General features: G+C 46.6%; 1 protein-coding gene across 2 annotated transcripts in view; it reads right to left on the minus strand.

Moving 5' to 3' along the window:
• LOC109906225 (sushi, von Willebrand factor type A, EGF and pentraxin domain-containing protein 1) overlaps positions 1–27,849 on the minus strand; it is a 155,671-nt gene that overhangs the window by 14,222 nt on the left and 113,600 nt on the right. The window contains exons 34-47 of one of the 2 annotated variants that reach the window (XM_031791920.1): positions 24,756–24,840; positions 23,597–23,788; positions 22,427–22,594; positions 21,952–22,150; positions 21,361–21,834; positions 18,294–21,064; positions 17,734–17,965; positions 16,716–16,871; positions 12,677–12,740; positions 12,397–12,570; positions 11,993–12,169; positions 9,299–9,484; positions 610–780; positions 40–135 (exon numbers count right to left, since the gene is read on the minus strand). In XM_031791920.1, coding sequence (XP_031647780.1) covers positions 40–135; positions 610–780; positions 9,299–9,484; positions 11,993–12,169; positions 12,397–12,570; positions 12,677–12,740; positions 16,716–16,871; positions 17,734–17,965; positions 18,294–21,064; positions 21,361–21,834; positions 21,952–22,150; positions 22,427–22,594; positions 23,597–23,788; positions 24,756–24,840 — 5,145 coding nt within the window. The remainder of the gene's footprint in view (positions 1–39; positions 136–609; positions 781–9,298; positions 9,485–11,992; positions 12,170–12,396; positions 12,571–12,676; positions 12,741–16,715; positions 16,872–17,733; positions 17,966–18,293; positions 21,065–21,360; positions 21,835–21,951; positions 22,151–22,426; positions 22,595–23,596; positions 23,789–24,755; positions 24,841–27,849) is intronic. The other variant, XM_031791921.1, reaches the window with a different exon arrangement.

A 27,849-nucleotide genomic window follows, 5' to 3' on the forward strand; every position in this document is an offset into this window, starting at 1 on the left:
TAAATGTGATTGGTTGATTGAGTAATTGATAATACTTACGTTCCTCACACAGTCTACCCATCCACCCCTCAAGACAGGAACAGGTGTTGGGTCTGTGACACACCCCTCCGTTCAGGCACTGCAGCCAACACATCGCTGGAGAGAACAGGAAGACACACACACCTGATTGAAGCCAAAGTACTGAGACATCCTCCAAACTGTCCCCATCTGACGTGTAGAGAGGCTCCATAGAAGAGAAAGCATTCAGTTAAGATATCTAGTACTGTTTAAATAGAAAAGAGATAATGATACTGGTAGTCGTGCCGTGATTGGCCTTGACCATGCAACTTCATGCACTGGGATAAAGACAGCATTCAAAAAAACTGAATTTCTTTATAGAAATGGTTCAAACCACATAGCCACCCAACAGACGGTGCCATAGAGACAGGCATCCCTAGGCAACCCTACGATCTGTATAGTATGTACAAGTAAAGTGGGAAGTGTGTACGGGCAGAGTAGGGAGTGTGTACAGCACAAGGGACTGGTGAAGCGGAGGGGAGGGCACGCAAGGTGTCAGGAGTAGACAGGATGCCCTCCTTTTAGGTCGCAGTAGGGGTGCAGTCTCTCTACCTCTGCAGACGGGAGGGGGGGTCCAGGTCCTGTTTTCCAGACACATACTCCTGCCGTGGCCCTCTACGGCATACCCTCCGAAACACGAGTACACGGCCACGTCCCCGAACTGGAACACCGCCCCCCGCACCACCCCGTTGGCCACGTGGAGAGGGGGGCCGCAGGACACCCCTGTGCCAAAACGGACGGACAGCCCCTCTGGTTACTTCCAACTCATTTAGAGACCTATGTTATGTACATGTTATCACACGTGTAAGAAGTCGGTCTCTGCTTTTCAACTAAAAAACATGAATAGAATAACTTTCCCCCTAGGGATGATGGGAGGTGTTGCCAGAGAAGTCATGTTTGGATAATATCATCTCAAATCAAATCAGTATCAGTAAATAACACATTGAATGGGTTGTCGTACAAAGTAGGTATTGCAGCTGTGTCAAGTCTTCAAAGTAATGCCATGCAGAGACGTGTCGACATGTCGAAGAGTGTGACTCAACAGAGTGTGTGTTCATTTTCCTTGTAAGGCCTAGAAAGCCAATCCAACCAATGAGAATACATCAAAGTGTTGGACAAGCTAGAGCCAGACAGACATGCAAATATATCTACCTCTACACACCATACAAAGAAACAACAAGGTACTGTATACCAACAGTACAACAACAGAATCAAGCAAGTTAGGGAGAATGAAAACACAGTGTAAACACCTTGCAAATGGTTTCCATAGCAGCTGTAAACCCAGAATTAGTCACAAACATGCCCGCCACAATGGATCTGCTTAATGGAGCCCATTCATCAAGTGTAACACAAGCTGCCCACAGAGACAGAGACAGAGGAGAGACAGAGACAGAGACAGAGACAGAGACAGAGACAGAGACAGAGACAGAGACAGAGACAGAGGAGAGACAGAGACAGAGACAGAGACAGAGACAGAGACAGAGACAGAGACAGAGACAGAGACAGAGACAGAGACAGAGACAGAGACAGAGACAGAGACAGAGGAGAGACAGAGTAGAGACAGAGACGAGACAGAGACAGAGACGAGACAGAGACAGAGTAGAGACAGAGACAGAGGAGAGACAGAGACAGAGGAGAGACAGAGACAGAGACAGAGGAGAGACAGAGACAGAGACAGAGGAGAGACAGAGACAGAGGAGAGACAGAGACAGAGGAGAGACAGAGGAGAGACAGAGACAGAGACAGAGTAGAGACAGAGACGAGACAGAGGAGAGACAGAGACAGAGACAGAGGAGAGACAGAGACAGAGGAGAGACAGAGACAGAGGGAGAGACGAGACAGAGACAGAGACAGAGACAGAGACAGAGGAGAGGCAGAGGAGAGACAGAGACAGAGGAGAGACAGAGACAGAGGAGAGACAGAGACAGAGGAGAGACAGAGACAGAGGAGAGACAGAGACAGAGGAGAAACAGAGACAGAGACAGAGACAGAGGAGAGAAGAGGAGAGGAAGTGATGGAAAACTACAGAAGACGATAGTAAGGATCCATGGTCAATGTGCAGTAAGTAAGCAGGTGGATCCTATATCAATGTACATGTTGAGTTTCTGCAATTATAATATTGTTATGTTACAAGTTGATTCACTTCTGTATAGTAAAAAGAGAGAAAAAAAACTGTGGACTTGACACAGTATCATGATCCCAAAAAATCACAGAAAGACCAGCATATCACGTTACCCACTGCACAGATGCCTCCTTGTTTCTTGGAAGAATGAGAGAAGGCGACTGACTAGCGTGGGAGCACAGCGTGATGACTCAATCACCATTTATGATATTGTTTGGAAGGCAGACCATCTGTGGGCTACTGCAGAGGTCAAACACACCTTATCAGGGACTATCTGACTGATGAAACTTGAATCGACTAAATGAATGTTACTGTATGAATTAAATTGTCATGTTTGGATTGTTTCAATAGTTCATAAGGAGCTATGAATTTGTACATGTTTTATTGTACTGTAAGTGCTATGGATTTATTGTTACAGATCAAATGTTATTCTGTTCGTCAGATGGCGAATAGTTCAAAGAGGAGCGACACGGGGGTCAGCTTTTATCATACAGTGTTGTTGAGGTGTGGCGATTAGAATAGAGATTGTGTGTGAAGCTGTATGGCTTTGTTTTAATGTTTTGGGCCACGCAAAGTGATGTTAATTAGAAGATAGGACATACTGGGAGAGACAGGAGAGACAGAGACAGAGGAGAGACAGAGACAGGAGAGACAGAGACAGAGGAGAGACAGAGACAGAGGAGAGACAGAGACAGAGGAGAGACAGAGACAGAGACAGAGACAGAGACAGAGACAGAGACAGAGACAGAGACAGAGACAGAGACAGAGACAGAGACAGAGACAGAGGAGAGACAGAGACAGAGGAGAGACAGAGACAGAGACAGAGGAGAGACAGAGACAGAGGAGAGACAGAGACAGAGACAGGAGAGACAGAGACAGAGACAGAGACAGAGACAGAGACAGAGACAGAGACAGGAGAGACAGAGACAGGAGAGACAGAGGCAGAGACAGAGACAGAGACAGAGACAGAGACAGAGACAGAGGAGCGACAGAGACAGAGGAGAGACAGAGACAGAGGAGAGACAGAGACAGAGACAGAGACAGAGACAGAGACAGAGACAGAGGAGAGACAGTAGTTGCCGCTACTGGAAGAATGAAAGCTGGTTTTAAATGTTGATCATGGTAAACCAATCTCCTGATGTACGTTTGTATGTCATAGTTGTGAATCTGTCTATGCTGTTAAGACTTCTCATATGTTATATTCTTTTTATCGTGAAGTTTTCTGCTGAGTACCATTTGTTAATTGTATTCTTATTGCGTAAATGATTACTTTTAAACGGATAGGAACCGTAGTCTTCACATTTCTGACTAATATTCCTTGAATTATTATTTGGTGAAATGTGTAAATGGTAAATGTTATTCACAATATATATAGCATATATGCTCAATCTCTAACTGTGCATCTCTGAGCTAAGGTTAACTTAGCCATGTAATGCTAGGACACTGGCTGAAAGATATTAGCTCTTTGTCCCTTAATCTCTTAATAATTATATAACGGTAAACCTGGACACGTGCATAGTATTCATAGTATGCATAGTATTCATAGTATTCATAGTATTCATAGTATTCATAGTATGCATAGTGTTCTGAGTGGATCGCAACCGCTGCTGTCCCCACTGGATACGACTATGGGTCTGTAGCCTTCACTTAATAATGGAGTCAGATTGATGAATATAGTTCATAATTCAACATCATCTTTACACAGCTACATAATGGAGACCCCTCGTCCTCAGTCAATGGGGATTTCCACCAACCTACATAATGGAGACCCCTCATCCTCAGTCAATGGGGATTTCTACCAACCTACATAATGGAGACCCCTCGTCCTCAGTCAATGGGGATTTCCACCAACCTACATAATGGAGACCCCTCATCCTCAGTCAATGGGGATTTCCACCAACCTACATAATGGAGACCCCTCATCCTCAGTCAATGGGGATTTCTACCAACCTACATAATGGAGACCCCTCATCCTCAGTCAATGGGGATTTCCACCAACCTACATAATGGAGACCCCTCATCCTCAGTCAATGGGGATTTCCACCAACCTACATAATGGAGACCCCTCATCCTCAGTCAATGGGGATTTCCACCAACCTACATAATGGAGACCCCTCATCCTCAGTCAATGGGGATTTCCACCAACCTACATAATGGAGACCCCTCATCCTCAGTCAATGGGGATTTCCACCAACCTACATAATGGAGACCCCTCATCCTCAGTCAATGGGGATTTCCACCAACCTACATAACGGAAACCCCTCATCCTCAGTCAATGGGGATTTCCACCAACCTACATAATGGAGACTCCTCATCCTCAGTCAATGGGGATTTCCACCAACCTACATAATGGAGACCCCTCATCCTCAGTCAATGGGGATTTCCACCAACCTACATAATGGAGACCCCTCATCCTCAGTCAATGGGGATTTCTACCAACCTACATAATGGAGACCCCTCATCCTCAGTCAATGGGGATTTCCACCAACCTACATAATGGAGACCCCTCATCCTCAGTCAATGGGGATTTCCACCAACCTACATAATGGAGACCCCTCATCCTCAGTCAATGGGGATTTCCACCAACCTACATAATGGAGACCCCTCATCCTCAGTCAATGGGGATTTCCACCAACCTACATAATGGAGACCCCTCATCCTCAGTCAATGGGGATTTCCACCAACCTACATAACGGAGACCCCTCATCCTCAGTCAATGGGGATTTCCACCAACCTACATAATGGAGACTCCTCATCCTCAGTCAATGGGGATTTCCACCAACCTACATAATGGAGACCCCTCATCCTCAGTCAATGGGGATTTCCACCAACCTACATAATGGAGACCCCTCATCCTCAGTCAATGGGGATTTCCACCAACCTACATAATGGAGACTCCTCATCCTCAGTCAATGGGGATTTCCACCAACCTACATAATGGAGACCCCTCATCCTCAGTCAATGGGGATTTCCACCAACCTACATAACGGAGACCCCTCATCCTCAGTCAATGGGGATTTCCACCAACCTACATAATGGAGACTCCTCATCCTCAGTCAATGGGGATTTCCACCAACCTACATAATGGAGACCCCTCATCCTCAGTCAATGGGGATTTCCACCAACCTACATAATGGAGACCCCTCATCCTCAGTCAATGGGGATTTCCACCAACCTACATAATGGAGACTCCTCATCCTCAGTCAATGGGGATTTCCACCAACCTACATAATGGAGACCCCTCATCCTCAGTCAATGGGGATTTCCACCAACCTACATAATGGAGACTCCTCATCCTCAGTCAATGGGGATTTCCACCAACCTACATAATGGAGACCCCTCATCCTCAGTCAATGGAGATTTCCACCAACCCACATAATGGAGACTCCTCATCCTCAGTCAATGGGGATTTCCACCAACCTACATAATGGAGACTCCTCATCCTCAGTCAATGGAGATTTCCACCAACCTACATAATGGTTGGATCATTTCCACCACACTAGAAATGGAGACTCATTCTGTTAAAGAGGATTTTATATATTACGCTAGACTTGTCCATGTACAGATCCATCCGCATAGAAATCCCATTCTAATTCCAAATTGTATGTTCCCACCATTCATTCAAGAAACACACTTGCTTGGAAGGAAACACAGCGCAACAGGAATTGGTTTAGAATATGCAGCAATGATTTTGCTTTGCAAACAACCTGAGCCTCAGAGATTTCCCCATGTTAATCTTGTTTTAAGTGGCCTATGTGCTCACCGTCTGCTGGCTTCCACATTTCTGACCTCTGTGTTGTGGGTGAAACAACAGCAGTAAATTCAGTTTATTTAAACAGTCACCTTGGTTAACTCTAAACTAAAGTGTCACATAATTGGTCAACGGCGCGATTAAGTTCTGGATCCATACTTGTTAAGAGATGAAGAGATGCTAGAATGACGAGCTCCACCCTCTCTCTTTGCAATGTTATGGGACGAAACGCCCTCCCCTTCCAAAATTGGAAAGATGCTTACGCCTGCAAAATTGTGATTTGTCAAAAAAACAGCCTAAGCCCTGGAACGACTGCTGCTTGTAATTCCACACATCACATTCCTTCCCCACAGATTCTATGGTACCAGTTATGTTTACGTAGATCCGTCCACGTAGATCCGTCCACGAGATATTATATAAGCAACCAAAGCTGCTAATAAAATGCTTGTGTGAGTTGAACATGTTCTGTACATGGGTCAAGTCGTATATCAGTATGTGTAAATGCTTGTGTGAGTTGAACATGTTCTGTACATGGGTCAAGTCGTGTATCAGTATGTGTAAATGCTTGTGTGAGAATACACTACAGTTGAAGTCGGAAGTTTAGACACCTTAGCCAAATACATTTAAACTCAGTTTTTCACAATTCCTGACATTTAGTCTTAGTAAAAATGCCCTGTCTTAGGTCAGTTCGGATCACAACGTTATTTTAAGAATCTGAAATGTCAGAATAATAGTAGAGAGAATGATTTATTTCAGCTTTTATTTCCTACATCACATTCCCAGTGGGTCCGAAGTTTACATACACTCAATTAGTATTTGGTATCATTGCCTTTAAATTGTTTAACTTGGGTCAAACATTTCAGGTAGCCTTCCACAAGCTTCCCACAATAAGTTGGGTGAATTTTGGCCCATTCCTCCTGACAGAGCTGGTGTAACTGAGTCAGGTTTGTAGGCTTCCTTGCTCGGACACGCTTTTTCAGTTCTGCCCACAGATTTTCTATGGGTTTGAGGTCAGGGCTTTGTGATGGCCACTCCAATACCTTGACTTTGTTGTCCTTAAGCCATTTTGCCACAACTTTGGAAGTATTCTTGGGGTCATTGTCCATTTAGAAGACCCATTTGCGACCAAGCTTTAACTTCCTGACTGATGTCTTGAGATGTTGCTTCAATATATCCACACAATTTTCCCTTCCTCATGAGGTCATCAATTTTGTGAAGAGCACCAGACCCTCCTGCAGCAAAGCACACCCACAACATGATGCTGCTACCCATGTGCTTCACGGTTGGGTTGGTGTTCTTCGGCTTGCAAGCCTCCCCCTTTTTTCCTCCAAATATAACAATGGTCCTTATGGCCGAACAGTTCTATTTTTCTTTCATCAGACCAGAGGACATTTCTCCAAAAAGTATGATCTTGTGCAGTTGCAAACCATAGTCTGGCTTTTTTTATGGCAGTTTTGGAGCAGTGGCTTCTTCCTTGCTGAGCGGCCTTTCAGGTTATGTCGATATAGGATTCGTTTTAATGTGGATATAGATACTTTTGTACCAGTTTCCTCCAGCATCTTCACAAGGTCCGTTGCTGTTGTTCTGTGATTGATTTGCACTTTTCGCACCAAAGTACGTTCATCTCTAGGAGACAGAACGCGTCTCCTTCCTAAGCGGTATGACGGCTGAGTGGTGCCATTGTGTTTATACTTGCGTACTATTGTTTGTATAAATGAACGTGGTACCTTCAGGCGTTTGGAAATTGCTCCCAAGGATGAACCAGACTTGTGGAGGTCTACAATTTCTTTTCTGTGGTCTTGGCTGATTTCTTTTGATTTTCCCATGATGTCAACCAAAGAGGCACTGAGTTTGAAGGTAGGCCTTGAAATACATCTACAGGTGCACCTCCAATTGTCTCAAATGATGTCAATTAGCCTATCAGAAGCTTCTAAAGCCATGACATCATTTTCTGGATTTTTCCACTCTGTTAAAAGGCACAGTCAACTTGGTGTATGTAAACTTCTGACCCACTGGAATTGTGACACAGTGAATTGTAAGTAAAGTAATCCGTCTAGTTAACAATTGTTGGAAAAGTTACTTGTGTCATGCACAAAGTACATGTCCTAACCGACTTGCCAAAACTATAGTTTTTTTAACAAAGAAATTTGTGGAGTGGTTGAAAAACTAGTTTTAATGACTCCAACTTAAGTGTATGTAAACTTCCGACTACAACTGTATGTGTTTCTCTTTTACAGACTCAAGTGATATCGGTGTCTTTGTGAGCAGGGATAGTGGAGCGATTCTAGGAATCTGAAAGGGCAATTAAAAGCAATGTTCCAGCGACCGTGGAGACTGCATTCACGGTAAACGCTGCATGTCGGCCCAACCAGAAATTACCTTTACATTCTTACGCGGATCTTCCACGATACTTGAATCCAGCCCTCGATCGCGTCCCAAATGGCATTATTTTCCCTATATAGTGCACTACTTTTGATGAGAGCTCTATGGGCCCTGGTCAATAGTAGTGGACTATTCTCAACTGTAACTAATCTCTCACATCTACCCTCTGGGACATGGGTGTTCCTTCCACCTACTGTAGACTGCATCTGAAATGGAACCATATTCACTATATAGTGCACTACTGTTAAAACCAGGGCCCATAGGGCTAGGGTTAAAAGTAGTGCACTATATAGAGAGCAGAGTGTCATTTCGGACACAACCTAGAGAACACACTTCATGGCTGCACTGATTTTATGGCTGTTCTTTTTAATAAAACACTAACCTTGACGTGTACCAGATGTGGAGAGAGAGAGAGAGAGAGTTGACGGAGGAAGTAAGATTCAATCCTTCTATGTTGACCTAGAATGCTACACCTTATCTTTAAATTGTCGTTTCGTTCCAATGTCAATATCCTCGTTGGGACGTGAAGTAATGAAATACTAATATGTGGTGGAGGGGTTGGTGTAGCACCTACCTACCAGTCATATGACCAGACACTCTCGGCGTAGTATACTGGGTTGTCCTGATGAGGTAGGTTCTGTGTTCAGGCTTTCGTTCTAGCCCTGCGCTAACCTAACTGAGCAGGCATAGAAAGATGCCTGAGCAAAGTCTCCACAGAAGTTAGTCTGAAAATACTGTATCCCTAAAAACCAGAAACATCTGCTTTCTGCCAATGTCACTAAGGCTGGCCCTGCACTAGTTTAGTGGTTAATGGTTTATTTATTAACTTTAGTTAACCAGCTAAAAAAAAGGTAGTTGGCAACACATTCTCTTGTACAATAATGAGCTGATTGGCTGTGTTAGTACTGGGCTGGAACAAAACCCTACACCCCATGTGGATCTCCAGGACCAGGCTTGAAGAACAGTAATTTAAAGCCTCTACTCACTCTCACAGGCAGTGCTGACTGGGGTCCATGTCTGGTCGCTCCTACAGGTGATGGAGGCGGTGCCTTTTCCCTGGTGGCCCTTGGGACAGGTGAACGGTAATGACTGACCCACGTAGAACAGCCGTTTAGAAGTGGTAACACTCCCACTGCTCCCCTTCCATCCAGGGGGAGGGGGACATGGTTTGGCTGCATGGGGAGACACAGATTAGAGTATTGGATTACGATGTAGACATGACAAATGGAGGGGGGAATAGCAGTAGGGGAGCATGAATATGGGGCGGCAGTGTAGCCTAGTGGTTAGAGCATTGGACTAGTAACCGAAAGGGTGCAAGTTCAAATCCCCGAGCTGACAAGGTACAAAATCTGTCGTTCTGCCCTTGAACAGGCAGTTAACCCACTGTTCCTAGGCCGTCATTGAAAATAAGAATTTGTTCTTAACTGACTTGCCTAGTAAAATAAAAAATTTAAAAAATATGTATGAATGTGTGTATACAGGGTATGATGATGGTGGATAAAAATGAACTGGTTTCCATGATCCATTTAGGCTAATTGCACATTGGACTCCTGAGTGGTGCAGCGGTCTAAGGCACTGCATCTCAGTGCAAGAGGTGTCACTACAGTCCCTGGTTCAAATCCAGGATGCATCACATCCGGCCGTGATTTGGAGTCCCATAGGGCGGCTCACAGTCGCCCGTGGTAGGCCGTCATTATAAATAATAATAAATAGGTGACAGCCTGTTGCCTATGCCCCTCCCACTGATCTGTTTCACATCTCAGGTAACCCGCAAAAGCCAGCATGGATAGAATGCAAGAATTGACTAATATTTGCCATTCTAATAATGATCATGTGCCAACGTATCGTCATGGTGAGACTTGCACTCCTGCTGTAAATCTGGAAACAAATTGAATGGTGAAACTTGCATCCAGCCAACCAAAAAGCAAGGCGAAGCAATTCAGGCAGTCTCGAAAGTCCAGACAATCCCCCCTGTCCTGCAATGACACATTCTTTTTAGAGTTGAAAAATAGATTTAGCAAGCAGTAGGCGTTTAGGATTAAATCAGTAGTAGAGCTTTATAGTTGCGTAATGACATCACATCACCTGCGTACCTTGATTTGGCAACATAATTTATTCGAAAAACATATTTTCCACTTGTCGCAATAAAGAAAATTTGACAACATACAAATCCACCCCTGTTGAACGGATAAAAACGATCTTTATAAAATGTATTCGATAGCGGCCATTTCCATTACACATGTTGCTACATAGCTTTTTAAACCTGGAAACTTGCCTAATGATCGTGTCAAAGAAACCTAATCTAAGGAGCTTAGATACACCAGGTCAGGCTGTCATTTCATTTAACCTTAATCAGCCATCAGTGCTCTTATACTGCGTTTACACAGGCAGAAAACAAGCATCTTTCTGGTACACAGGCCCAAAACAAGCATCTTTCTGGTACACAGGCCCAAAACAAGCATCTTTCTGGTACACAGGCCCAAAACAAGCATCTTTCTGGTAAGAACAAGGGCGGGGGGTATGCCTTATGATTAACGAGACGTGGTGTGATCATAACAACATACAGGAACTCAAGTCCTTCTGTTCACCTGACTTAGAATTTCTCACAAGCAAATGCCGACCGCGTTATCTACCTAGAGAATTCTCTTCGATTATAATCACAGCCGCATATATCCCCCCAAGCAGACACATCGATGGCACTTCATATCATGTTTACATATCCTACATTACTCATCTCATATGTATATACTGTACTCTATACCATCCACTGCATCTTGCCTATGCCATTCTATACCATCACTTATTCATATATTTTTCTTTTGATGTACATATTCTTATTAATTATTTTACACTTGTGTGTATAAAGTAGCTGTTGTGGAATTGTTAGTTAGGTTACTCGTTGGATATTACTGCATTGTCGGAACTAGAAGCACAAGCATTTCTCTACACTCGCATTAAAATCTGCACATATACCATGTGGATGTGACAAATCAAATTTGATTTGACTTGGTATTTTTTTCAATAAAGGGTCTTTATTGATTCTTTAAAAGAATCTGATGTTAAAAGATCTGATGTGATTGGTCAAAAGACCAATTAGTGGACAAAATATCTGAATTTGTCTGCCTGTGTAAGCAGCCTTAATCACATTACTTTCAGGGCATTGGCTACAGTTTTGAAACTGCCTGTCAAACAGTGTTGATGTTGCAAAGTATTACAGGCATTCTGTGTCGGCCCTCCCTCCCCTCCCTCTGTGGTGTGTGTGTGTGTGTGTTGGCGCTCCCTTCCCTCCCTCTGTGGTGTGGTATTTGTGTGTGTGTGTGTGTGTGTTTGTCAACCCTCCCCTTCCTCTGTGGTGTGGTATTAGTGTGTGTGTTTGTCAACCCTCCCCACCCTGTGTGGTCTGTTGTGCAAAGCTGATGTCCAAACCCCTAAAGAATGTGAGGTGTGGAAATACTTTTGGTTTTCTCTGGTTTGTTCTCAGTGTAGATTGGGTGCAAACCACTAGTAAGTACAGAGCCTGTGCTAAATGAATAAGATAAAACCATCAGCTGTCTCTTTTATTCTGTCAGGAGGTTTCCCTGACCATGTGACCTGACCAAGAAAAACTCCTGCCCTGATTCTATGAAGCAAGAAGAAAAAGAAGAGATTCGAACACATTCATGTTTGTCTCAGAGTCTTACGTTGACAGAAGGGGAAGATGGAGCTCCATGTCCCATCGCCCATACATGCCACCAGAGCATCCCCCTGTAGGGCGTAGCCTTTATCACACTGAAATGCTACAGCACGCCCGGTGGTCAGGCTCTGCTCCTGCACCCTGCCATTCAACAACTCCTTGGGGATGTTACAACCCTGGCCAACTGAGAGGGAGAGTGGGAGAAGGATAGAGAGGTAGAGAGGGAGAGGGGAGAGAAGAAGAGGGAGAGAAAGATGGAGAAAGAGAGAGAGGGGAGGGTAATAAAGAACCTTGATTTTCCATGCTTCACATTTCAAGTTGCCTTGTCACACATTTCCAAAACCATTGCTTAGGAGACATTTGAACAGATACAGACTGTGGACAATACGATGAAGTAGGAATAACTCATACCTTCACACGTTGGTGCAGGCCAACTCCATGTTCCGTTGGCCAAACAGGTGAGGTTCTGTGCACCAATTAGATGTAGGCCAGGGTTGCAAACATAGCTGACGCTACTCTGGTACGTCTCCCCTGATGCCTGTAACTCTGCATTCTCCACTGAGGGAGGTGGGCCACACGACACAGCTGAGGACGCACAAGATGGAAGAAGGAAACTGGAGTTAAATGGGGTTCATAAAAGCATTGCATGAATGAACGGATTGGACGTGTGCTCAAACCCGCACACACTTACCGACACAGGTAGGCTGAGCCCCATTCCATGTTCTATCTCCTTGACAGGTTTGCACTGAGTCTCCCTGTAACAAGGTGAGTCACGGTATTAAACACTGAAGACATACTGTATACACCAAATAGACACTGGGCATTGTGAATCTCTCTGTAAACATACAGTGACTCAGCTTTCTCTCACAGTGACTCAGCTTTCTCTCACAGTGACTCAGCTTTCTCTGCTAACATTATGACCCACCATTTTATAGGAAATTGCATCATGTTATTTCCAGTAATGGAACATTAGCCTAGGCATTAGCAGATTACTTTTCACGCAAAGTAAGAGTGAAAGTAGAATTTATTTGATTTCTCACTGTAGCAATTGGAAAAATTCCATGCACTCAATTCCATACACTCAAAATATTATGATCAATGGGGTTTTGCACAAAAAGGCTCCTTAACAGTTTCTACCCCCAAGCCATAAGACTGCTGAACAATTAATCAAATGGCCACCCGGACTATTTACATTAACCCCCCCCCCCCCCATCTGTTTTTACAATGCTGCTACTCGCTGTTTATTATCTATTTATTATCACTTTACAAATGACCTTGACTAACCTAGACCCCTGCACATTGACCCTGTATATAGCCTCCACATTGACTCGGTACTGGTACCCCCTGTATATAGCCTCCACATTGACTCTGTACCGGTACCCCCTGTATATAGCCTCCACATTGACTCGGTACTGGTACCCCCTGTATATAGCCTCCACATTGACTCGGTACTGGTACCCCCTGTATATAGCCTCCACATTGACTCTGTACTGGTACCCCCTGTATCTAGCCTCCACATTGACTCGGTACTGGTACCCCCTGTATATAGCCTCCACATTGACTCGGTACTGGTACCCCCTGTATATAGCCTCCACAATGACTTGGTACCGGTACCCCCTGTATATAGCCTCCACATTGACTCGGTACCGGTACCCCCTGTATATAGCCTCCACATTGACTCTGTACTGGTACCCCCTGTATCTAGCCTCCACATTGACTCGGTACTGGTACCCCCTGTATATAGCCTCCACATTGACTCGGTACTGGTACCCCCTGTATATAGCCTCCACAATGACTTGGTACCGGTACCCCCTGTATATAGCCTCCACATTGACTCGGTACCGGTACCCCCTGTATATAGCCTCCACATTGACTCGGTACCGGTACCCCCTGTATATAGCCTCCACATTGACTCGGTACTGGTACCCCCTGTATATAGCCTCCACATTGACTCGGTACTGTTACCCCCTGTATATAGCCTCCACATTGACTCGGTACTGGTACCCCCTGTATATAGCCTCCACATTGACTCAGTACTGGTACCCCCTGTATATAGCCTCCACATTGACTCTGTACTGGTACCCCCTGTATCTAGCCTCCACATTGACTCGGTACTGGTACCCCCTGTATATAGCCTCCACATTGACTCGGTACTGGTACCCCCTGTATATAGCCTCCACATTGACTCAGTACTGGTACCCCCTGTATATAGCCTCCACATTGACTTTGTACTGGTACCCCCTGTATATAGCCTCCACATTGACTCGGTACTGGTACCCCCTGTATATAGCCTCCACATTGACTCGGTACTGGTACCCCCTGTATATAGCCTCCACATTGACTCGGTACTGGTACCCCCTGTATATAGCCTCCACATTGACTCGGTACTGGTACCCCCTGTATATAGCCTCCACATTGACTCAGTACTGGTACCCCCTGTATATAGCCTCCACATTGACTTTGTACTGGTACCCCCTGTATATAGCCTCCACATTGACTCGGTACTGGTACCCCCTGTATATAGCCTCCACATTGACTCGGTACTGGTACCCCCTGTATATAGCCTCCACATTGACTCGGTACTGGTACCCCCTGTATATAGCCTCCACATTGACTCGGTACTGGTACCCCCTGTATATAGCCTCCACATTGACTCGGTACTGGTACCCCCTGTATATAGCCTCCACATTGACTCGGTACTGGTACCCCCTGTATATAGCCTCCACATTGACTCGGTACCGGTACCCCCAGTATATAGCCTCCACATTGACTCGGTACCGGTACCCCCTGTATATAGCCTCCACATTGACTCGGTACCGGTACCCCCTGTATATAGCCTCCACATTGACTCGGTACCGGTACCCCCTGTATATAGCCTCCACATTGACTCGGTACCGGTACCCCCTGTATATAGCCTCCACATTGACTCGGTACTGGTACCCCCTGTATATAGCCTCCACATTGACTCGGTACTGGTACCCCCTGTATATAGCCTCCACATTGACTCGGTACTGGTACCCCCTGTATATAGCCTCCACATTGACTCGGTACCGGTACCCCCTGTATATAGCCTCCACATTGACTCGGTACCGGTACCCCCTGTATATAGCCTCCACATTGACTCGGTACCGGTACCCCCTGTATATAGCCTCCACATTGACTCGGTACCGGTACCCCCTGTATATAGCCTCCACATTGACTCGGTACCGGTACCCCCTGTATATAGCCTCCACATTGACTCGGTACTGGTACCCCCTGTATATAGCCTCCACATTGACTCGGTACTGGTACCCCCTGTATATAGCCTCCACATTGACTCTGTACTGGTACCCCCTGTATCTAGCCTCCACATTGACTCGGTACTGGTACCCCCTGTATATAGCCTCCACATTGACTCGGTACTGGTACCCCCTGTATATAGCCTCCACAATGACTTGGTACCGGTACCCCCTGTATATAGCCTCCACATTGACTCGGTACCGGTACCCCCTGTATATAGCCTCCACATTGACTCTGTACTGGTACCCCCTGTATCTAGCCTCCACATTGACTCGGTACTGGTACCCCCTGTATATAGCCTCCACATTGACTCGGTACTGGTACCCCCTGTATATAGCCTCCACAATGACTTGGTACCGGTACCCCCTGTATATAGCCTCCACATTGACTCGGTACCGGTACCCCCTGTATATAGCCTCCACATTGACTCGGTACCGGTACCCCCTGTATATAGCCTCCACATTGACTCGGTACTGGTACCCCCTGTATATAGCCTCCACATTGACTCGGTACTGTTACCCCCTGTATATAGCCTCCACATTGACTCGGTACTGGTACCCCCTGTATATAGCCTCCACATTGACTCAGTACTGGTACCCCCTGTATATAGCCTCCACATTGACTCTGTACTGGTACCCCCTGTATCTAGCCTCCACATTGACTCGGTACTGGTACCCCCTGTATATAGCCTCCACATTGACTCGGTACTGGTACCCCCTGTATATAGCCTCCACATTGACTCAGTACTGGTACCCCCTGTATATAGCCTCCACATTGACTCGGTACTGGTACCCCCTGTATATAGCCTCCACATTGACTCAGTACTGGTACCCCCTGTATATAGCCTCCACATTGACTTTGTACTGGTACCCCCTGTATATAGCCTCCACATTGACTCGGTACCGGTACCCCCTGTATATAGCCTCCACATTGACTCGGTACCGGTACCCCCTGTATATAGCCTCCACATTGACTCGGTACCGGTACCCCCTGTATATAGCCTCCACATTGACTCGGTACCGGTACCCCCTGTATATAGCCTCCACATTGACTCGGTACCGGTACCCCCTGTATATAGCCTCCACATTGACTCGGTACCGGTACCCCCTGTATATAGCCTCCACATTGACTCGGTACCGGTACCCCCTGTATATAGCCTCCACATTGACTCGGTACTGGTCCCCCCTGTATATACCTCAATATTTTTATGTCATTTTCTGGTTTTACTTTTTGATTTGATTTATTTTCAATTTAGTTTATTTAGTAAATTTTTAACTCTTAACTATTTCTGCATTGTTGGTTAAGGGCTTGTCAGTAAACATTTCACGGTAAGGTCTACAGTATATCTGTTGTATTTGGCAGTAAATAACAAATAAAATTGTATTTTATTTGAAATTCAAGCTAAATAGTCTATATTTTTCTCTGTTCTGTAATAATATATCAGACATTACCTTCATCTCAAACCCAGACAGGCAGGTGTACAAGACGATGTCTCCGCAGCTGTAACTGTCCCCCTTAGAGATACCATGAGGAAGAGGAGGAGGTTTCTCACAAACCGCCAGAACACAGGAGACAGAGGAGAGGCCTGGAGACCAGCTACCACCCAGCTACAACAACAGAATGAGTTAATAATCATGACATTAATTCATGTTCAGTAAACATCTGTGAATGGTGGATCTAGATGCTAAACGACTAAAATGTAAACGATGAAAAGCCAGAATGAACATAGGAAGGATTGAGAGAAATGTGATTACGGACCAGAGAGCTGTCTAGAGTAAAAAAAAGTAGAAATGAGAAAGTTGTGTGTATTGTTGAACACAATACACACTGAATGCACAAATCATTAGGAACACCTGCTCTTTCCATGACATAGACTGACCAGGTGAATCCGCGTGAAATGTATGATCCCTTATTGATGTCACTTGTTAATTCCACTTCAATCAGTGTAGATGAAGGGGAGGAGACAGGTTAAAGAAGGATTTTTAAGCCTTGGCACAATTGAGACATGGATTGTGTATGTGTGCCATTCAGAGGGTGAACGGGCAGGAAAAAGTCTTTTGGTGCCTTTGAACGGGGTACGGTAGTAGGTGCCAGCGCACCGGTTTGAGTGTCAAGAACTGCAAGCTGCTGGGTTTTTAAATGCTCAACAGTTTCCTATGTGTATCAAGAATGGTCCACCACCCAAAGGACATCCAGCCAAGTTGACACAACCGAAGGAAGCATTGGAGTCAACATGGACCAGCATCCCTGTGTAACACTTTCGACACCTTGAGTCCATTCCCCATCGAATTGAGGCTGATTTGAGGGCAAAAGGGGCTGCTAATGTTTTGTGCACTCAGTGTATATTATATTAAAATGTTATCCAGCATCACTGACCATCGCAACACATTGACCATGTCGACACTTGAGTGGATGTAAATTGGGTGTAAATCATCTCTTCATGTTTTCAGTGCATTGAAACTGTCTTACCAGACACTCTGCCAGGCCTGGCCCCTGCAGGAGGAACCCAGGTGGGCAGGAGAAGGTGACTTCCCCCCCTACAGGGGTGAGGTCCTCCCCCGTGACCAGGACGTGGGTGGTGAGGTTGGCAGGGAGCAGACATGGGGCGGGGCGGCACCTGATGATGTGTTTAGACCAGGTGCCGTCATACTGACAGGTCAGAGAGTCAGACTGGCTGGTCATCTCATACCCCTCATCACACCTAGAGAGAGAGAGAGAGAGAGAGAGAGGGGAGGGAGAAAGAGAGAGGGGAGGGAGAGAGAGAGAGAGAGAGAGGGGAGGGAGAGAGAGAGAGAGAGAGAGAGAGAAAGAGAAATGGGAGATGGGGGTGAGGGAGGGAGAGAGACAGGAAGAGAACGAGAATGAGGGAGAGAGGATGTGAGCGAGAGCGAGAGCGAGAAAGAGGGGCGGGGAGAGGGAGAGAAAGAGGGATAATAAATATCATACTATCTACTTGAATATAACTTCTCTAACACCTATATGAACAAAGAGGTTTTAACTCTCTGAATGATACAGAAGTTCAAATTCACCTATATTGGATCTGGCTTCCGAAGGTGAACATCTCTCCCACCATGTGGGCATGTTGTTTAGCAGTTGGCTCTCCACAGGAGATGGGCTCACAGCTGATCCTCACCTCGCCCCACCTGCCCTCCCTGCCACAGGTAACATGGGGGTAGGACCCCTTCATCTGGTAACCCGGCCTGCACCTGTAGGTAACTGTGTCTGGGACAGTGGCGCTGGCGCCCTGCAGGACAGCATGGGGTACTGCAGGCGGGGCAGCCACGCACCTACCCCGGCCACACACAGGAACACCCGGGCTCCACACCCCGCCCTTCTCACAAGTTGCAGCCGCCGGCCCCAGGACCTTATAGCCCTCGTCGCAGAGGAAGAAGACGCGGTCGCCGCAGGCGTGGTCGTGCCCCAGCACCACCCCGTATTTTAACACTGGAGGGGTGCAGAGGCAGGTGCGGCACTCCGGTACCGTCCCGACCCAATGGCCTTGGGCGGAACATCGTAAGACGGGGTCACCGAAGACCTCGTACCCGTCGAAACACACATACTCCACGACATCATCATAGTGGAAGCTGGAGCCGTTGAGGTAACCGTGGCTGATGTCCTGCGGCGGGTCACAGGCGATGATGTCACAGCGAGGGGTGGGTCCTTCCCCCCAGAGTCCGTCCCCTCGACACATCCGCTTGGGTTCCCCACCGCTGAGGATATACCCCTCCTCACACTCATACCACACCTCACGGCTGTAGCCAAAGTCAGAGCCCAGGACTCGACCGTTGGGGATGGATGCTGGTTTACCGCAGTGGGCTGGACGGCACTCAGGCGACCCATGACTCCAGGTACCATCGGCCTGACAGACACTAACAGAGGGGCCTTGTAGGAGCAAGCCGGACTTACAGCTCAGCGCTACATGTTTGTTAAACGTATATTCCTTCCCTGTCACAGTGACATCACTAGGAACGACGGGAGAGCCACAGGAGATAGGCTCACACCAAGGCTTCTCAGCATCCCACTTCCCATCTGCCTTACAGGTCCTGGTGTCACCGCCCTTCAGGACGAACCCGGAACTACACTCGTAACGCAACACCTCCAGATACAGGAAGGAGTCTCCCTCGGCCGAGCCGTTATCGATGTCACCCGGGTCACCACAGGATATAGGTCGGCAGACAGGCGGTACGTCGCTCCACTGTCGGCCCGCCACACACTGTCTGACTGACTCCCCCTCTAACTCGTAGCCCTCCTCACAGCTGTACTTCACCAGGCTACCCAGGGATGTGTCTGTGACGTTCACAGAACCGTGGTCCGGGCTTGGCGGATCCTCACACTCGGCAGGAACACACATGGGAGCTGTCCCGTTCCACCTCCCCTCCTCCAGGCACACTAAGGCAGTAGAGGTTGTAAGCTCATAGCTCTTATGGCAGCGGTACACTATTACAGTCCCATGCAGGAAGCTCATATCCATGGGTGATAATGGCACTGTAGCACCACCTATAGGCCTGGAGGTTATAGCAGCGTCCCTCCCGGCTAGCTCCGCATTCGGATCCAAGAGCCTCAAATACTCGCCGAAGTCGATATGAGGGGGAAGGCCGCAGTCAGAGGGGATGCAGACTGGGACGGAACTGGACCAACCGAACTCCTCACAGGTCAGGTGGTTCTGACCGACCAATTGGAAGCTGGGGAAACAGCTGTAGAAGATGGTGACGCCGAACTTGTGGTCGAGACCCTCCACAAAGCCGTTGTCTATGGGGTTCGGTGGAGCGCAGTAGATCTGGACGCACACAGGCGTCCCCTGGTCCCACTCCCCGTTCGCTAGACACTTCAGCGTCTCGGGACCATGTAGACGGTAACCGCGGTGACAGGAGAAGTTGACCACGTGGTTGAACTGGAGTTTGGTATATGCCACCTTCCCATTGGGTATCTCTTTCGGGACGGGGCACTCGATTGGTTGACAGGAAGGTACACCTCCGATCCAGAGCCCACTTTCACCACAGAGTACCGTAGCGTTACCAACCAAGCTATACCCAGGTTTACAGCTGTAGAGAGCCGTGCTGAGGTACATCAGTCCCTGAACGTCCACTATGCCGTTAGCTATCTCTACAGGTTGGGGACACTCTACTGGGATGCACTCTGGGACAGGACTGCTCCAATATCCATCTGCCTGGCAGGTCACAGACCCTTCCTTCCTCAGAGTAAATCCGTCCATGCAGGAGTAGCTCACCACCGAGCCGAAATAGGATGGAGCAGACAACGGTGCCGATGACGGGTCACCAAATGCCACCTCGGGCGGAGGACCGCAAAACACCTGCTTGCAGACAGGGAAGGTGTCGTTCCACTCCTGGGCGAGGGTGCAGCGGAGGGTCCGGGCGCCGTGGAGAACATAGCCATCCTCGCAGGACAGTTCCACGATTCCAGAGTCCAAACTACGTAGAACCAGGTGGTTCTCATCTAGGGGCGGTTCTGGACAATGGACCAGCGAGCAGCGTGGATGACTCGACTTGTCCCACTTGCCGTACTTCAGACACATCCACACAGCATCGCCGGTTAGCTCGTAGCCCTCGTCGCAGACGTACTCAACCTTGTGGCCCACCTCGAAGACGGAGCCAACAGAGCCACGGTATTGGCCATGTAGAATGATGGGCGGGGGGTCGCAGGTCAGGATGTGGCAGACGGGCGGGTCGCCGTTGGACCACTGGCGGTTGGCCTGGCACACTCTCTCCGGATGGCCGGTCAGTCGGTAGCCGTCGTGGCACGCATATGTCACCTTGCTGTTGAAGATGAAATGACCTTCGTTCTGTGGGTTGGAACACAAAATAAGATGTTTTATGATACAGAGTAAACTGTGTTCTGATTGAGATGACACGTGATATCTTGCCAGAAAGAATGTAACTTGTTGTTTCTCTATGATCTAATAAGATGACCAAGCACAGGAATGAGTGGGAACTCTGAAATGGACCTTTTAGTTATTTCGAATCACTTATGGGATTTGCAAAATGTACAATGTTTCTGTTTGTATTGAATAAAGTACATGTTTTTCTACATCTTGTTACATTGAGCCTTGACATGAATTTGAGCAGAGGAACAACATACCTGGATGAATCCATTCTCGAGTGACGGTGGGGACGGGCAGGAGACAGGCTGGCAGACAGGCAGGACCCCACCCCATTTTCCATTGGCCTCACATGTCCTCCTCTTCTCCCCTTGGATCAGGAAACCCTTATCACAGCTATAAGCCACCATCGCTCCAAAACTATAGTTGGTCCCACTCACATACCCATTCTCGATGCCCCCCGGTTTGGAGCACCGCACCGGCACGCAACCCACTTCGTATGGTGAGGGCGTCCACTCCCCTCCCATCATGCATTTCAATTTGGAGGTCGTGTTGAGGATGAAGCCCTCTTCGCATTTGTAGTTGAGCTCTGTGTTGCTGGCGTACTTGGGTTTGTTGACCGAGTCCAAGATGGCATGGGGCAGGTCAGGTGGGCGTTGGCAGAAGGTGGCGATGCAACGAGGGGCCTCCTGGCCTTTGGGGGGCGCCCACAATCCCTGGGCATTGCAGACCACCTTTAAATCAAATCAAACTTTATTTAACGTTGCGTTTAGAATCGCAACACACTTTACTTTAAAACAACAACATGAAAGACATTTTACAAATGAAGGGCAATAAAATGGATGAGTAACCTTGGAGTTGTTGCCAGCGGTGTAGCCGTCCCTGCAGAAGTAGTTGGCCGTGTCGCCAAACAGCTGGTGGCCGGCGACAGCAAGGGCATGGTCTATGGAAGGGGGAGGGCCACAGGAGCGGGGGACACACTGAGCGGAAGTGGGACTCCATTGGCCAGTCGACAGGCACTCTCTGGACTCTGGTCCAATCAGAGTGTAGCTGTGGGGACACCGAGCCAATCAATGAAGATCAGGGCAGGAGGTAATACATCTAAACAATGTAACAAAAAGTAAACATACACAATCATATATATACACACCATTACTACTGTACTATAACTACATAAACTACTACTTGACTTTAATGATAATAACTATAATGCTAACATTGAGGTAGTCTTGTCCAGTCATGTCTCTTACAAATGTGTGGTAAGGCCTCAATTGAGTTAACACGCTGATAACGTATAACTAATGAAACATGGTTGACAGTATTTACCCTTCTTTGCAGACGTAGTGCACCTTGTTGCCCAGGGTGTGGTCGTCCCCCATGGTCACTGAGTCCCGGAGGGCGGGGGGGTCTCCACAGTGGACACTGGCGCAGAGAGGGGCAGGGCTGCTCCACTCTCCTGATGCCTCACACACCACCTCTTCAGAGCCCTGCAGTCTTAAAGGCCCAAAGCAGTAGTTTTTATATCAATATCAAATCATTTCTGGATGACAATTATTACCTTACTGTAATCGACTGTCCATTAAAACGGGCAAATTGTTTGTTTTTTGCAACAACAACAAAAAATACAAGCAAGAATATTGCTAGAAATTTACCACATGGTGATGTCACCATGGAAAGCCGAATCTCCCGCCCATGCAAACCTGCTGGTTAGAAAGTGCTGTGTAGATTATAATTTCAACCAGAAACTATCAGGAAATAGCACTGATGACATTTTTTCACACTTTTACAGTGTTAGTTTTGTTAGCTGTTGTACAATATGATAAAAAACATAGGAAAAAAAATATTATTTTGACTGCACTGGGCCTTTAACACACGAATGCCTTTTGCACACACACTGTGTAATACTTATACACATACACTCACAACACCTTTAAAGGGGAAGGGAAACACTAGGCTTTAGAACGCCAGCTAACTGTATCTATAAATTACCATATTGCCATTGTCGCGTCACTGGTAGGCAATTTAAGATAGCGCTGACCATAGGTCAAATAAACATTGTTCAAGATCAAAATATTTAAAATAGAGATGTTTCTATGTTACATGCACATGTTCAGCATTGTTGGATTGAATACATGTTGTTGCTTAGCTTTACATTCCCCGTAAAGCAGTATGAAACAACAGCCAATTATTACTATCATATATTACTAGCTACCACTTTCAAAGTCATTGCATCCAGGCGCTTCAATCTATTGATTAATGAACGTCTTATTATTTTAGATGTAAATGGATCTTGTCCTTTTATGAACCCCTTATACGACCTATACGACCTGGGAATGCTGGTCTAGAATCAGTTTCGAACTTTTAGAGCATGATTAATATGATTATACGGACAGTTGGGGGGGGGGGGGGCTGATCCTAGATCAGCACTCCAACACTGAGACACTACGTGGATATAAGAACAGAAATGACAAACCAGGACAGACATTCCATCCTAACCTGTATCCCTCTGCACAGCTGTAGATCACTGTAGACAGGTAGGTTTTCCCTTTGAGGGTGAAAGCTGCGTTGTCTACGTGTGGAGGTTCCCCGCAGGTGACTGGCTGACAGACAGGGGGCGCACTGCTCCACTTCAGATTGGCCTGACACCGGATCTCATAGGGGTCACCTGGGACGAACCCCTTAACACAGCTGGAGTGGATGAAATGGAATAGTGTACGTACATTCATAATGGGGGAATATGGGAGATGTGGCAATATGAATAGAGGTTTCATTTCAGCAACTATCTATCAGCTTAACTCCCATTATATACATGTGTTTGTTAGTATCTTTACTTACTGTAATATACTGTATATTATACACTAGACAGCCTTCACACTCAACTCTGGACCTTGAAGCCAGTTCCACTGCATTTTTTCATTGTTCCCCTCTAACCAGGAACTGATTTAGACCTGGGACACCAGGTGTGTGCACTTAATTATCAGGTAGAACAGAAAACCAGCAGGCTCCAGACCTCGTAGGGTGAGAGTTGAATACCTCTGCTATACGATATCTCAATTGGAAAGAGAAAATAAAGAGGAGAAGCTATTTTATCTCACTTAACTATTAATGCATCAGCATCATCTCAATGCAACAATATTATTATCTCAATGCAACAACATTATTATCTCAATGCAACAGCATTATCTCAATGCAACAGCATTATCTCAATGCAACACCATTATTATCTCAATGCAACACCATTATTATCTCAATGCAACAAAATTATTATCTCAATGCAACAGCATTATCTCAATGGAACAACATGATCTCAATGCAACAACATTATTATCTCAATGCAACAGCATTATCTCAATGCAACAACATTATCTCAATGTGACAGCATTATCTCAATGCAACAGCATTATCTCACTGCAACAACATTATCTCAATGCAACAACATTATTATCTCAATGCAAAAACATTATTATCTCAATGCAAAAACATTATTATCTCAATGCAAAAACATTATCTCAATGCAACAGCATTATCTCAATGCAACAGCATTATCTCAATGCAACAACATTATCTCAATGCAACACCAAATTCATACTGTTGTTATGTCTAAATGGTCTACTTTGTAAGCGTGACACTTGTTGTAAATGGCTGATGGTGGTACCTGAAAGTCACCTTGCTTCCAAACGTGAAGTTGGTGCCCTTCATCACAGCATTCTCTGGGACAGAGGGCCTTCCACACGAGAGGGCTGAAGAACAACACAATACCATGTAGGGCTGATCAGTTCCAGAAGGTTCTTAGCCTCGTTTGATTAAGTGATCTTAATCAAAGATTATTGACATACTGACAAGATACATGTCTCTCCGTCCTAACAATGGGAGTCGTTGTCCATATACTGACATGTATCTATCCATAATATTTATTAAGATCACTTAATTGGTCAATTGAGCACAAGGCCTAACCAAAATGTTACTTCCTCTTTTAACCCAACCCCTCCACACATAATTTTTGGGGGGAAGAGGCACAGGGGGTTGCCACACTGTGTGCCCGGGGAACTGTTGTTGTGGGGGGTTAAGTGCTATCATGCCAACCGCTTGTCATGCCAAACCATGCATGATAGCACAAACAGACTGGCACTCAGGCTAGGTTCCCCTGCGAGACTTTCATAAGACTGCAAGTGTGGGTTAGGGATAGATCCAGTGTGGGTTAGGGATAGATCCAGAACCAGTGTGGGTTAGGGTTAGATCCAGAGCCAGTGTGGGTTAGGGATAGATCCAGAACCAGTGTGGGTTAGGGTTAGATCCATAGCCTGTGTGGGTTAGGGATAGATCCAGAACCAGTGTGGGTTAGGAATGGATCCAGAGCCAGTGTGGGTTAGGGATAGATCCAGTGTGGGTTAGGGATAGATCCAGAACCAGTGTGGGTTAGGGTTAGATCCAGAGCCAGTGTGGGTTAGGGATAGATCCAGAACCAGTGTGGGTTAGGGTTAGATCCATAGCCTGTGTGGGTTAGGGATAGATCCAGAACCAGTGTGGGTTAGGAATGGATCCAGAGCCAGTGTGGGTTAGGGATAGATCCAGAACCAGTGTGGGTTAGGGTTAGATCCATAGCATGTGTGGGTTAGGGATAGATCCAAAACCAGTGTGGGTTAGGGATAGATCCAGAACCAGTGTGGGTTAGGGATAGATCCAGAACCAGTGTGGGTTAGAGTTAGATCCATAGCCTGTGTGGGTTAGGGATAGATCCAGAACCAGTGTGGGTTAGGAATAGATCCAGAACCAGTGTGGGTTAGGAATAGATCGAGAGCCAGTGTGGGTTAGGGTTAGATCCAGAACCAGTGTGGGTTAGGGTTAGATCCATAGCCTGTGTGGGTTAGGGATAGATCCAGAACCAGTGTGGGTTAGGAATAGATCCAGAGCCAGTGTGGGTTAGGGATAGATCCAGAACCAGTGTGGGTAAGGGATAGATCCAGAACCAGTGTGGGTTAGGAATAGATCCAGAGCCAGTGTGGGTTAGAGATAGAGCCAGGACCAGTGTGGGTTAGGGATAGATCCATAACCAGTGTGGGTAAGGGATAGATCCAGAGCCAGTGTGGGTCAGGGATATATCCAGAGCCAGTGTGGGTTAGGGATAGATCCAGAACCAGTGTGGGTTAGGAATAGATCCAGAGCCAGTGTGGGTTAGGGATAGATCCAGAACCAGTGTGGGTTAGGGTTAGATCCATAGCCTGTGTGGGTTAGGGATAGATCCAGAACCAGTGTGGGTTAGGGATAGATCCAGAACCAGTGTGGGTTAGGAATAGATCCAGAACCAGTGTGGGTTAGGAATAGATCGAGAGCCAGTGTGGGTTAGGGTTAGATCCAGAACCAGTGTGGGTTAGGGTTAGATCCATAGCCTGTGTGGGTTAGGGATAGATCCAGAACCAGTGTGGGTTATGAATAGATCCAGAACCAGTGTGGGTTAGGGATAGATCCAGAACCAGTGTGGGTAAGGGATAGATCCAGAACCAGTGTGGGTTAGGGTTAGATCCATAGCCTGTGTGGGTTAGGGATAGATCCAGAACCAGTGTGGGTTATGAATAGATCCAGAACCAGTGTGGGTTAGGGATAGATCCAGAACCAGTGTGGGTAAGGGATAGATCCAGAACCAGTGTGGGTTAGGAATAGATCCAGAACCAGTGTGGGTTAGGGTTAGATCCATAGCCTGTGTGGGTTAGGGATAGATCCAGAACCAGTGTGGGTTAGGAATAGATCCAGAGCCAGTGTGGGTTAGGGATAGATCCAGAACCAGTGTGGGTTAGGGTTAGATCCATAGCCTGTGTGGGTTAGGGATAGATCCAGAACCAGTGTGGGTTATGAATAGATCCAGAACCAGTGTGGGTTAGGGATAGATCCAGAACCAGTGTGGGTTAGGAATAGATCCAGAACCAGTGTGGGTAAGGGATAGATCCAGAGCCAGTGTGGGTAAGGGATAGATCCAGAACCAGTGTGGGTTAGGGTTAGATCCAGTGGCCAGCGACCCGGTCCAGAGGCCTTTCAGCCGGCCCTGCCAACGGTGCAGTAGAAAGATTCTGTTTCAACAGTACAGGGCAGACAAAGAGCCAGCTGCACAGCACATAATCACCCATTATACACACACACACACACACACACACACACACACACACACACACACACACACACACACACACACACACACACACACACACACACACAGGGTCAGGACATTTATATGCCAGTTGATTTTGAGAGAGAGAGAAAGAGAGAGTGAGACGAGAGCGAGAGTGAGAGAGAGCGAGAGCGAGAGCGAGACAGCGAGAGAGAGTGAGACAGAGAGAGAGACAGAGAGAGAGACAGAGAGAGAGACAGAGAGAGAGACAGAGAGAGAGAGTATGAGTGTTCAGGATAAAAACAAACAGTTAGCATTTGTTGCTCGTTACCCAACATCAAGCCTCCATTATAACCGCTGTGACTGAAGGCTTTGGTTAGGCAGATCTGAGAGCTATGAAGGCATGATGGGCATAATGAGGATAATTGTGTTATTTATACAGTTGTCTAAGTACCTCATGGATAAGAGGGTTGTGCTAGATTACTCAAATTTAAATGGACTGTCATGAAACTGGGTATTTCTGGAAAAATTTACATATCGTACATAACAATGCTGGATCTCTACTGATAGTGACAACAAAGCAATATGTGGAAACAAGATTCTTTTTGAGATGATATGCCATATATTATGATGATAATAATTATGATTA

The sequence above is a fragment of the Oncorhynchus kisutch genome, linkage group LG16 (genome assembly GCF_002021735.2).
Source record: "Oncorhynchus kisutch isolate 150728-3 linkage group LG16, Okis_V2, whole genome shotgun sequence".
Lineage (NCBI taxonomy): Eukaryota > Metazoa > Chordata > Actinopteri > Salmoniformes > Salmonidae > Oncorhynchus > Oncorhynchus kisutch.